Source organism: Halichoeres trimaculatus, unplaced genomic scaffold, assembly GCF_033239565.1.
Source record: "Halichoeres trimaculatus isolate MK-OKI-2021-1 unplaced genomic scaffold, fHalTri1.1 fHalTri1_scaffold_10, whole genome shotgun sequence".
In the NCBI taxonomy this organism is placed as follows: domain Eukaryota; kingdom Metazoa; phylum Chordata; class Actinopteri; order Labriformes; family Labridae; genus Halichoeres; species Halichoeres trimaculatus.
Window position 1 is genome coordinate 29,072,379 of NW_027437187.1, and position 12,536 is coordinate 29,084,914.

Genomic DNA, 12,536 nt, shown 5'->3' on the forward strand with positions numbered 1-12,536 from the left:
GATTAGGTGACATTCCATTAGATTTTTCTTTTCCACCAACACAGAGATTGGCTCCTGTGGAAAACCGTGTTTCTGGGTCAAACAATACACATAATAGTCATATGTACTAAAGCCAGGTCTAAATATAGGTTACCCTGGATGTGAAAGGATCCCATTTTCAGAAAGATATTTCTTTAATCCTTTCATGAGCTGACATTCCAACACTAGAGAAATAACCTGCTGACTCCTCTGCAGATTTCATCAGGCTTTTGTCACATCCTTTCTACTAGTGAGGCGTCAGTCCATAGGATTCACTGACACGCAGATAAACTGTTTTAACTTTGTAGAAACACAAGGAAGTTACAACATTTGACTCCTAAAGTCAAGACTTCATAGAGAAGGGGAGAAAAGTGATGATGGCCACTTGAGCAATAGGGGCCTAAAAAGATATCAGAACCTCTGGTAGTGAAGTGGCCTTTGTGCATGGTTTCACAGTAATTTGGAATGTTTCTTGATCTTTAGTTCAGTCAGAAACCATCTTGTCAAAGATAAAATAACCAATGCAAGTCATATTTGGTGGTACTGCAATGTTCTGAGAATTCCCTGCCCTTCCACATGCACATGTGGAATGCCAAAGCCTCAGACAGGGAGAGCACATTCATCCCCTTCCTTTCATTTGCATGCATGAGAAACCAAGGCAGGGAGAGCAACATCAAAAACCCCCAATCAGATGGACTGTGGGCTGAGCTTGACTTCGTTCACTGTCTGAGCTTGTTTTATCCTAAATTTTAGTGTATTTTTGTCTCCGCTATAAATTATCCTCCTATGATGTACACTCAACAGAAAGCATTGAGAAAGACATCTCAAGAATTAAGTTACCAGGCAGACTCTTTTTGTAGCTCCTTTGTGTAAACTCTGTGTCAGTTGCCAAGGTCATGTCAGACTAAACTTTTTCAGAAGGGAGACAATACTGAGCAGGAAAAACATTGAGCCAAGTCTGGATCACACCACAGGTAGAGTTCAGGAAAAGGTCTCATAGAGGCACAGAGGTATACTGGACACTATTAGTCTTATCTCAAAATCAGGAACATCTTGTTCAAGGTAAAAAATATATACAGCACTGAAAGCATCGGGGAATCCTTTTCGATACTAGTTATAAAGCTTTGGAAGAAGTGGGAAAAACTGCTTCAAGACATCTATCCAGCAGAAAAACCAACACGTCTTGGACTATGTAAGCAGGACCACATTCTCTGTATCATTTTCTCCCCACAGCAGGTTTTGTCAGGTGAGATTCCTACCTCCAGCACAGGCCCTGCTCCCAGGATGATCTGCTCCACCCCGCTGGCGAATCCCTTCTGGCTGAGCGCCGTCAGGTGATGAATGAGGAAGTTAGTGCTCTGGGTCTTCCCCGACCCGCTCTCACCAGAGATGACTATGCACTGGTTCTTCCTTCGCTGTAGCATTGCATGATAAGCCACATCTGCCACAGCATAAATATGGGGCTCCAGTTTCCCTAATGTGTGGTTGTCGTACAATTTGACGTATTTCGGATTGTAGATTGGCAGGAATTGGAAAGGGTTAACTACAATAAGAATACTCCCAATGTATGTGTAGATTTTCTCCTGGCGGAAACGTGCACGGAGGCTTTCCAAAAGAGCACGTTCTGTTAGCTCCGGGAGGGTGCAGAGGTCAGATGGAGGGTCACTCCCTGCAGGCTGGGGAAGGAAACCCCGTTCCACCATGCGTCGGCGCTCCTCAGTCACCCGCAGCCACATCTGCAGGCTGCCGCCATAGTGGATAGATCCATCCAGGTTCTTTTCCCGCAGGAGGAAGCGGTAGTCCTCCCCGCTGCCAAGGCCACTGCGATTTTCCAAGGCAGTACGTGGCCAAAGCATCATCCGCTGAACGGGGCAATCGCTGGGGTTCAGGATCCATTCCTCCCCACCAAACTCCTTTACCTCAGCCAAGACGTAGCATTTGGTCCGCTCCAAGCATAAGCGCTGGATGAGGAACTCGATGGCTTCAGCAGCCGTGGTGTTCTTGCGGGCACTGACGGGGCAGTAGATGGTTCCCTCAGCCAGGGCACCCGGATAGACCCGCAGGCTGAAGTCCTGGTCCTCCAGGCGCCGCCGCATGCTGCCGCAAGCGGAGGCCATGTTGGCGCTGCTGGCGTAGCTGCAGCCGCCATCTTGTAAGCTCATGGTGGCGCAGCAGGTCCCATCAGCACACCGCTCTCTGGGCCAGGAGGACCGACTCAGGACATCCCAACTGGAAGAGAAGAAGGAGAAGATGGAAGAGGTTAAACATGACTGCTTAGTGACAGAACATTTCAGACATCACTTCGTGTCCTCACAGCCTCGGGCATTTCCAGCTCACTGAGTCACTACAGGGTCAGCAGAGTCATGTAGATTTCATCTGTCCCATGACAGAGTGGAACAACTCAATAGGCTTTCTGTTTCAGCTTGTAAAGGAAACTACTATCACAAACGCCACAAAAGAGGAGCATGAGACGAGTCAAAGAGAGGGACAAGGACTGATAGACATTCAAAACAATGAGGAACAGTAGCTGCTTCATGAATTTAAAGGCTAGCAGCCAGCTTATCAGAGCCACAAACCCTGTGTGTGTGAACGTGTGTAGCTGTGTGAGTGTGTGTCTGAGAGTGTACTCATGTGATAATCCAAAGGCTCTAGCCGTGTGCCAAGATTAACAGCTGCCACCTTGCACACAAAAGTGGCTGTAATGAGAGCACAATAGTGTAATTCACCACTTCCCTGTTGATAGTGAACACAGCACTCTATTCTCTCTCTTTAAACACACACATTCACACTCAGTTTCACAGACTACAAAGCTTTAAATGTTTAAATTGATAGACTGTAAAGTACCGTTGAGTATTTCACTAATTATAGGACAGAGACTGAACCAAATGGAGGTGTCTTAAACTGCTGCTCAAGAGTGTTCGTCTTATGTAACAGTTATTTAACGGAAAACATCTAAATAACTGCCAAACAAGAACAACTAAGGTAACCAATGTTCCTTTAAAACATATAACTACCATCTTTACCAGCATATTACCAAGACGAGTGTTTAGAGAGTGATATTTTTATCTTATTTTTTGTTTTTATTCTGTAATATATGTAAATTTGGTCGGATTTCCTTGATTTTATTTGAGCTAGGGATGCACAGATCAGATCCTGGTATCGGCGCCAATACAGCCCCTCAAAGCTGGATCGGGTATCGGGTATCTTAGTATACAAGGCATAAAATTTTACAATGAAATAGTCATTGGAAATTCTGAAGCATTTATTTAAACAAACTGCAGTTAACATATAAACACTTATAGTTTAAATGAATATTTATAAACTATGAACTTCAGTAATTCCATATGTACTCATTTTTTTTATTTTTTACTCAAAACATCACCAGACTTATCCCACAGTAGAGCATGCAGGTTGCCATTTAACACTGGTATCAGATCAACTTTGGTACCGGTTTATACCCAAAGCCCAGGTATCCGTATCGGGACCAGAAAGGCTGGATCAGTGCATCCCTACTCCACGAACATCCAGGCTTAAAAAATCAGAGGACACAAAACCAGATATAAGTAATAAAATGGTGCAAAAAAAGAAGGAAATTTGCACACAGCACATTTTGTAGTACTTCTTCTGTACATAAGCAGCCTCCACCAAAAGACAGGGATACATGATCTCCTGTGAAAAATGCTTGCTTTCATTGCAGTCCTTGAAAGGATAGGGATCAAAACAGGGTTAATTAAGGGCCTCAGTTCATATCTTTCATTACATGAAAATCAATGATCTTGAGGAACATTGATTCTGCTATAGACTCTCATTGATCCTGTAATGTAGCACAGTGTGTTAGGTCAAGTCATTCAAATCAAGTTTCTGATGCACAAAAATATCTGCCTATTTGTGAAAACAGGTTTCAGGCACAAAACACAAATTTATTTGCAGGGATGGCTGATTGTGAATAGAGATTTTAAGTTTGACTAAATCTTTCCAAAGCAGAAGATAAGCAGAGAGCTGAGCACATTTTATGTTGCAAACAATTTCTTGCAAGTATGAACATAACCTTCATGGTTAAGCACATCAGCACTGCGTATCAGATTAAACCAGCATGAGCAACTGTCTCCCAGAGAGAAAGAACCCAGAATGATGCTGCAGAGACAGTCATCATCATCATCCTCCTACACTGCAAGAAGCTGTGAAAGTCCCAACCAAACATTGCCCTAAGTCTTGTGGGTAAAAAGCAAAACCAAACAAAACGTCGTCCAATGTTGAAATTAGCTGAAACCATCAGGTTAAAAACTACACTTTTAAGAAATTTGTGTTTGATTAATTATTTCTTTGTCACAATGCTTCCCTTTGGCAATTTCCTTTTTCAGTATTACCATATCAGAAAAAAAGTTGTTTGGCATTGGCAGGGGAGATTCGGCAAATACATTCATGGCCACAACCCACACACTCAACTCTGCTGCTTATCCCACAAATGCAACTGTTTGTGCTTTTTTTGTTAATTCAAATATCTTTAATTGTACCGAGGAAAATCATGAGCAGAAACAGCGCTGCGACTGTTCCCGCTTTAATATAATACTGGTCCAAATGGGGGAGAATCCTGTTCTACTATATAGCCAAGTATTTATCTTACTGAAACAAATCTCAATGACATTTCCAAATGTCCACACACTGTGCCTAAGTTTTTATGTGAAACACAAAGATGGATTGTTAAACCATCAAAATGCCAGAGTTTGGAGCCGCAAGAAGATGGATCACAACCCAAAGCAAGAGCTCTGCTTAAATGTGGGTCAAAACCAAGACCACCGCCGTGAAGCCTTAATCCCTAACAGTCACAACAAAAGATGTACAACTCCCAGTAAGCTTACTTTTCTGAGTCACTGCACTTATCCGTCTTTCCAGTTAATGTTTCAGATATTCAGTCGTTACATTTTAAAACCTCAGAACGATGAAAGGTCAAGGTCTCTTGAAAAACTCGTACAGGCAGGACGAAAATCCCCCTTAACAACAAACAGTTACATAACTCCTGACTTTTCTGGTGTGTTACTGAGGTCAAATGTTTATGACAGCCCTCAAAGGTTTCTTTTAATTGATCCCTGCTTTCATTTTAAATGTTTTCTCCACAGCTAAGTGCATCTGTGAGACAGAGAGCAAAATAGAGGAGCATTAAGGATGAACCAGCCAGTCCCAGACAGACCCTCCTCTTTCTCTCTGTCTCTCCCTCCTGCCCGTCTGGAGTGATCCTGACCACCTACAGCAGTCTGCTGCAGCCCACCTCCACCAGGCAGACACACAGAGAGGAAACAGACAGCTGGGTGTCTGTAAGAAACAAAGCGGTAAGCTGCGAGGGATGAAAGAGAGCAGAGGCAGAGAAACCAGACCTGAAAAAAACAGAAAAAGATGACAGAGTACACAAGATTCAAAAGTATGCCCCCTGGGACTGATACATTACGACACTAATGAGCTGTTCATAAAGGTAGAAGGTCATAGTTCAAGGCTATTATGCAGAAATGCTAATACAGTAAGCACTGATGGTCTGTGTATGCTGTCTGGTGGGGTCCTTTTGTTGGACGTTAGCCACTCTCTTTCATATTAGGTACAATACAGATGCACAAAAGACCTGAAGGCTGCTACTCAGGCACAGTTATGTTGTTCAATGACAAAATCTTAGCAGGAGAGCTTGAAATAAAGTGTACTGCAGCTAGCCAGCCAAAAAGAGAACACTTCAGTCCAAAATCTATGTTGAAAATTTGCTGTCCACCTCTACTACTCAGCTTTTGATCTACTTACTGCTCGCTTGTCAGTCCTCCCTTGCAAACACTGCTCAGCTGCACTGTGGCAAGCTGCTAGCTAGCTAACACAGCACTCATCAATGTAATACTCATGATAGTAGTTAGAAAATGGTAAACAAACAATGAGTGAAAAGGTGTGTTAAAAAAGGAAATCAGCAGATCAAAATCCATCCAATGTCTTCAACATTTGACAGGTAAAGTAGTAGCTAGCCAGCATGCCAGGCTAGTCTATAGTTAGCATAGTGGAACAGAGCTAGTAGCCCATTAGCTTGCCAGAAAAATATCAACACCAGACAGTCATAACAGGTTTCAGGGTTAATATGAGTACACTACAATCAGTTACCAACAATCAGTTAGCAACTATTAACTATTAGCATTAGGGAAAGCTTGATTGCTATCTAAAATAGTTCATTGTTATTTAATGCATCAAGCTATAGTACCTCATAAAAGGCGATTCAGTCAAGCATAAAAGCCAGAAAATATAAAATATAGGAGCAACAGATCAGGTAAAGTGGACTTAACAACAGCTGCAGGGCAAAGCTAGCTAGCATTAGCAGCCCAAAGAAAGGGGCCTGATGAATTGCCTTTTTTAAACAACTAAGTTTCTTATCTTTGTTTGGGTTTGTTCTATGGTTATGAGGCTCTGATAACATTTCACTAGTTGTGATTATATTAAGCTAAACAGGGCAGTACTGCCTTGTTTTTAACTCTAACTGTGGGTCTGCATCACAAAAGCTGCATCTGACTATGGTGACATTTCTCAGATGCTCAAATGATGTGTGGGAAATTCCACTCAAAAACACCCCAGCTGTCACCAAATAAAGGGATATTAAGGATTAGCAGTTCAAGGGCTAAGAGAGCAATCTAAATCCCTACTTCTGGTAATGGCATTTTTACCCTGAACCCACGAATGCAGTAAGTTGAATCCCACTCTGGTAGTATTGTTCTGTTTTTAAGCTGTGTCCACATCCGCTATTGGTTTGAAGTGAGACCCTGCTCACTCAAAATCACTGGACAAGTTTGGAGAAATTAACCTTTCAGCCTGTTTTCAGTGGCCTGTCTACTGAGACTTTACGAGCCAGCAAACTGGACAGCAGGAGACATCAGGAGTAGCTGAGAGGTTGCGATGAACCGTCTTAAGGATCAGGGGTGGGGGCCTGATGGATGGTCTTTAAGGGTCAAAGGTGAAAGTGAGAAGCCAAGGTTACATTCCAGCTGAGGCTCTGACAAATCACATGTGTGGAGCTGCAGAACGCTGAGAACGTTTTGGGGGAGATTGGAAAAAACTTTTCTGGCATTTTCCTTGAACAGCTGCATGTGTTGAGGTCATCCAGGCAGGAACTAGACGGCTATTACACACCACGTTCAACTGAAAAACATGACTTTAATACTGTTTGTTCAGCATTTACAGATGAAACTAATGCTGTGGGAGTTTTTGGTGGTGATGGATGGAGCTGGAAAGTGAGAAGAGGCAGATGCAGAGAGGAAAGAAGGGGGCTAAATGAGATGAGGAGAAGTTGTGGAAAGATGACAAACAAAAACGAGGTGGTGAAGAAGAGGGAGCCAAACGACTGTTGTGTCTTGTTTTGACACAGTTTGAATCTAAAGTGCTGACAGGGTTCTGAGAAAGAGACGGGAGCTGGCGCTTGGAGGAATGAGTGAGCGCTTCATATGGAGAGAGATTGAAAGAGAAGTGGACGTCTTAATGAGAGCGTGCCAGTCATTTGACTGCTCGACAGGTTCAACCCCAGGTCAGCACCATTTACAGACATCAGTCAGGTGGAGGGAAACTGCTAATGTTAGAAAACAGAGCTCCCTCCAGATACAGATTAATATTTAACGAGAGTATGGAGAGACAAGTGAAAGAGCTGAGGACCAGAATGGCACGCTCATCCTCTTAAGCCCTGTTTCTAGCAAGCAGTCCGGTTTGGATCAGTACAGTTTGGTATGGGTTGGATCAGTAAAGCCTGATCCTGTTTGCATTTCCACAGCCAACCCTGTCCCCTCCTGGTAAGATGGGCAAGCCAGATGCCAATAGTCGCGTCACGTTATGTAACACAGTGTACCTTGCTAACAAATCCCAGAAGAAGAAAAATACAGTAAACAAAGAGGAACAATGGAAGACATCCAGCAATTTGTCCACTTTGTAACTGGCATGTGGCTTTTTGTTACAAAGCGCCATCAAGCTTTTTTTCAGAGAAGGCTGTATCCCAGGAGAAATACAGCAGTTGCTGTTGCAAGATGTGTGACGATTCTTTCAACCAATCAGTGGACTGCAGTGTTGTAGCTCCACCTTCAGGGGTTGGATCAGTATAGCCCCATTTCCACCAAGCGGTTCAGTTCGGTTCGTCTCGGCAAGGCACACATATTATGGCGTTTCCACTGACTGCTTCCGGGACAGACCACCAAATAACAGAGACGATCCAATCTCAGGCGGTGGAGCTACAACACTGCAGACCGTTGATTGGTCGAAAGAATCGTCACTTACCGTGTGACAGCGGCTGTATTTTTCCAGCAGCACACATCTTCTCTGAAACAAAGTTTGATTGCACTTTGTACCAAAAGGCCACATGCCAATCACAACAAAGACAAATTGCTGCATGTCTTCCATCGTTGCTCTTTGTTTACTGTGTCGTGTTTTTCTTCTTCGTTGGATTTATTAGCGGGACACACTGTGTCACGCTGCTATGGCGTCACGCTGTTATTTAACAGATGCGGCATCCAGCTTACACGCCGCCTACTACGAGGTGGCAAAGTTTGCTGTGGAAGCGCAAACGAGATCAGGCAAACCGTGCCAAACCGTACTGAACCGAACCGGACTACTTGGTGGAAACACAGCTTTAGTCTGGCACCCCAACAAAAGGGTACCAAAAAGTGAGAAGGTTCCTCTCAGTTATTTTGAGATCTGTCCCAGGACTAGTCAGGGGAAACACCAAAAAATGCGTGCTTTACAGAGACGAACCAAACTGAACCGGTTGGTAGAAACTGGGCTTTTGATTCATCTCATTTAGTGCCAATCACAGATTAATTCAAGCACGAAGCATGTTTCTTGTCATGTGCACAACAACACAATACAGTAGGTCACTGGATACAGCAAACGCTCTAAGATTCACAAACTGTAGGCTGCTTTACGTCCATTTTCTGCACCTTGATAGCACTTGGAACCACATTTTGTTGGTAAAGGCCAACTTGAAAGGTTTGATCATTAAAATCTACAAGCAAAAATCCGTACATCTTACCTCTACATCACTGTTTGGCAAAGGAAGAGAATAAAAGTGATATCAAAGCACCTCTGTAGTAAACAAGCCTGCCTCTTAAACAAATGCATTAGAGGAGACAGAAAGTTGTTAAGCTCATAGAAGAACCGAGAAAGCTTCCAGCCACAGGCAAACATCCAAGACATTAAATAGAAGAAGGTGAGAAGCTTAACTCGATGTGCAGGTCTGCAGAGTCTGGCTGGTAAACAGTAACACCCCCTCCTCTCTCACAGTCACTTCTCACCACTTTAACAGCAATAAACACAAACCTCAGCATTCCTCTACACTGCTAACACACATAAACACGCTAATTCACTTAATTTGAAATCTTTAGACAAAGACGGTGTGTTTACTCCGTCTACCAAGAGTTTTCCTCCTGAATCTGTAAGAAAGAGGCTAATGGTTAAATTAGACTCAGGGCTGTTATTCGCACAGTAAGTCTGTTCTACCTCCACACACACTGGCTCCCTCCCCTGATCACTCATCAGAGAGGATCATTCAGGGATTACAGGCATATTTAAACTCCCTGTGGTTTACTCCTCACCACTGGCTGCTGCTGCTGCTGCTCTACAGTAGTTCTGAGGGTTAGTCCACACACACATTTACACACCTACACACTTCCAAAAGCACCGGATCAGACAGACACCACACCTTGGGCTCACATATCTCGTCATCAGTGCGTTTGAGTGGTTGTGTGTGTGTGTGTGTAATTTGCATGCAGCTGGTATTAGGAGAGTCTGGGAGTTTAACTGTCAACTGTTTTTTTGTCCAATTGGTATCGAGTGGCAGGTAAAGGAGATAATTATCAATCACACACATTAAACACAGACACACACAAGATTGTATACAGTTATGAGCCGTTATCTCACTTTCTCTGTAACTTCTCCTAACATTAATTTGAAGTAAAGGCACAACAACCGACTCTTGATATAGTTCTATACAGTTTTTTTAAGATACAGTAAGACATAACATCAGACGTTACAACAAGATACAAGGTCGGGCAATCTCCCCACCTCGTAGCCCAATTGTTGAAAAACGTTTGAGACAGTGCCCTAGTGGGAGCCATACATATTTTAAGTGCCCTCTCGAGAGGCAACAATGCACACTAAAGTTCCTTTTTCAGTGGTGAGAACACACTGTTTGTGCCATTTCCTCTTCGTTTTGCCCCTGCCCTTCAAAAAGTCTGTGCACACCAGCGGTACAGTTGGATACAGTACAATCAGGTACGGTAAGTTGTGATGCTGTGGGATACAATACAATCTGTTATTTTGTGTTTGAATTCCCCAATTTATAGGGGAGGGAGAAAAACTGAAAATCAATTTATTGGGATTTTTTGTTTGACAATATCAAAATCGGAATTCCTTGTCAAAAAATCCCTTTTTTTTCAAATTCAAATTCTTCATTTCAGTCTTTGTTTATGAACTGGATGGAAAAAAGTTACCACTTTTCTCCATCAGAGTGTGAAATGTTTCTCTCTGACTCATGTGATGTGCATTTCATGGCTCCTAGTCTGTAGACATTATCATTATAATTAATTTTTTCACATAGTCTGGGGTAAAAAACAAACTAAGACTCGCAAAAATCATGAATATCAAAGAGTTGCAATCTAAGTCAAATTGGCACTCCAAAAACCGTAATACAATTGAATTGCAGGAATAGCATATCGTCTCAGCCCTATTAATTTACAATAAGATGCAATACAATAACAATAAGATATGATAATATGTGATTTGTGTTTAGTTACTGTATGATACAACAAAACACAATACAATAACAGTTAGGGATTGGCACCTTTCACATTTTAAATGATACGGTACTGATGCTTGGTATTTGGCAATCGGTATCGGTTCTTAGCAGTACCAATTTTCAGTACTTTTTATGCGTGTTCATGTGGTAAATTTGTTTAATAATAAAACCCCAAAGTTTTTCAATTTTACATATTTATTTCTTAATATATAAACTTGCAATGCTGTGTTCATGTCCAACACGGAAAATTGCCTTCTCTTCTACTTCCTCACAGTCACAAGGATGTGTTTTGGTACCAAACTGTGGTACCATTTGATTCGATAAAAAATCAGTTGGTACTGCAGACATAACTAGGTCTGTATCTATAAAAGTACCTCAAACGGATAAAATAAAGGAGAGTGTGATGTATTTTAATACATTAGAGTTCATTATGATAAGGTTAAAACAAAAAAACACAGATATGCTGGCTTAATCATATATCATGTGCCCTTTTGTTGCCTTTTTTGAAGCCTTATGCAACCATGCTTTCAGTTTGTTTCTTTGTCATCATCCAAACATTTCTATTGGCATATCTCTTTCATGAACCCAGAGTTTTATCAAACTGTAGAAACTACTGTTAACACATCCTTAGTTTCAAAATCTTCACTAGTTTTCAGCATGTTTGTACACCTCTTTTAGCTATAGATGTTAGTGATGTTATAAGAAGAGTCCGGGGTAGGCAGCACCCCCTGCTGTTAGAAAAGGATATCACGTTTCCCCTTTCGTCACAGTGATTTTGAACATCCTTTTCTGTGCCTGCTTTCAGCTTTAACCTGCTGTATACTGCTCTCTGAAGGTGCTTTTTCTTTTAAAACAGGCAAAAGCTTGCTTTAAGGGATGGTTTGACATCTTGTTTTTTTTTTGTAACACTGACCTCTTTAGAGTCCAGACTGAGCTTCTACTGCAGCTTTTACCCTGAGTGAAAATATGATGCACTGACTTTTCCTGGAAAACAGAAACTGTGTTCATGCAACTTTCTCTGGAAAAGTTAAAGTTCAAGTATTAAAAAAAGCTAAATAATAAACGCCTTGTGCGTGTGTGCATGTGTGTGTATGTGTGAGTGTGTGTGAATTCCTGAATTCCAGCAGGCCAGCAGAGCTCACAGGAACTGAGCCCACACAGACACAAACATCTGCCAGAAACTCTGCACACTGCACAACGAGACAGAGTGTCGAGTCATTCAGTGCAGCTCTGTGTGTGTGTGTGTGTGTGTGTGTGTGTGTGTGTGTGTGTGTGTGTGTGTGTGTGTGTGTGTGTGTGTGTGTGTGTGTGTGTGTGTGTGTGTGTGTGTCCAAAAAAGCTTTTTGAACTGGTAAAGATGCTAAATAAAACCCTCAGGACTGAAAATGTCTAACTTCACCAACAGCTCTTTTCAAATGCAGGGGAGAAAAGTGGGAGACATTAATGGAACAACTTCTCTAGCAAAAAGGAAGCATTAAGACAAATGTAAGATTCAAACTACATGGGCACATAAAATAAACATGAAATACTTCATCAAAAAGGTGAAAAGGAAACAAGAGGATAAAATAAAAGTGAAAACGAAACTTTAAGATGAGAGGAGGAAAGAGAGGAAGGTAAGAAAACCAGAGGAGAAGAGGGAAGAGTGCATTGGTGTGTGTGTGTGTGTGTGTGTGTGTGTGTGTGTGTGTGTGTGAGTGTGTGTGTGTGTGTGAGTGTGTGTGAGAGTGTGTGT

General features: G+C 42.2%; 1 protein-coding gene across 10 annotated transcripts in view; it reads right to left on the minus strand.

Annotated features, from left to right (window-relative positions):
* The window catches only part of LOC141797038 (unconventional myosin-IXAb-like), a 167,577-nt gene that overhangs the window by 119,990 nt on the left and 35,051 nt on the right, over positions 1 to 12,536 (minus strand). For all 10 annotated transcript variants that reach the window (XM_074678429.1, XM_074678424.1, XM_074678423.1 and 7 more), the window contains exon 2: positions 1,278 to 2,247. In XM_074678429.1, coding sequence (XP_074534530.1) covers positions 1,278 to 2,180 — 903 coding nt within the window. In that variant the 5' untranslated portion in view covers positions 2,181 to 2,247. The remainder of the gene's footprint in view (positions 1 to 1,277; positions 2,248 to 12,536) is intronic.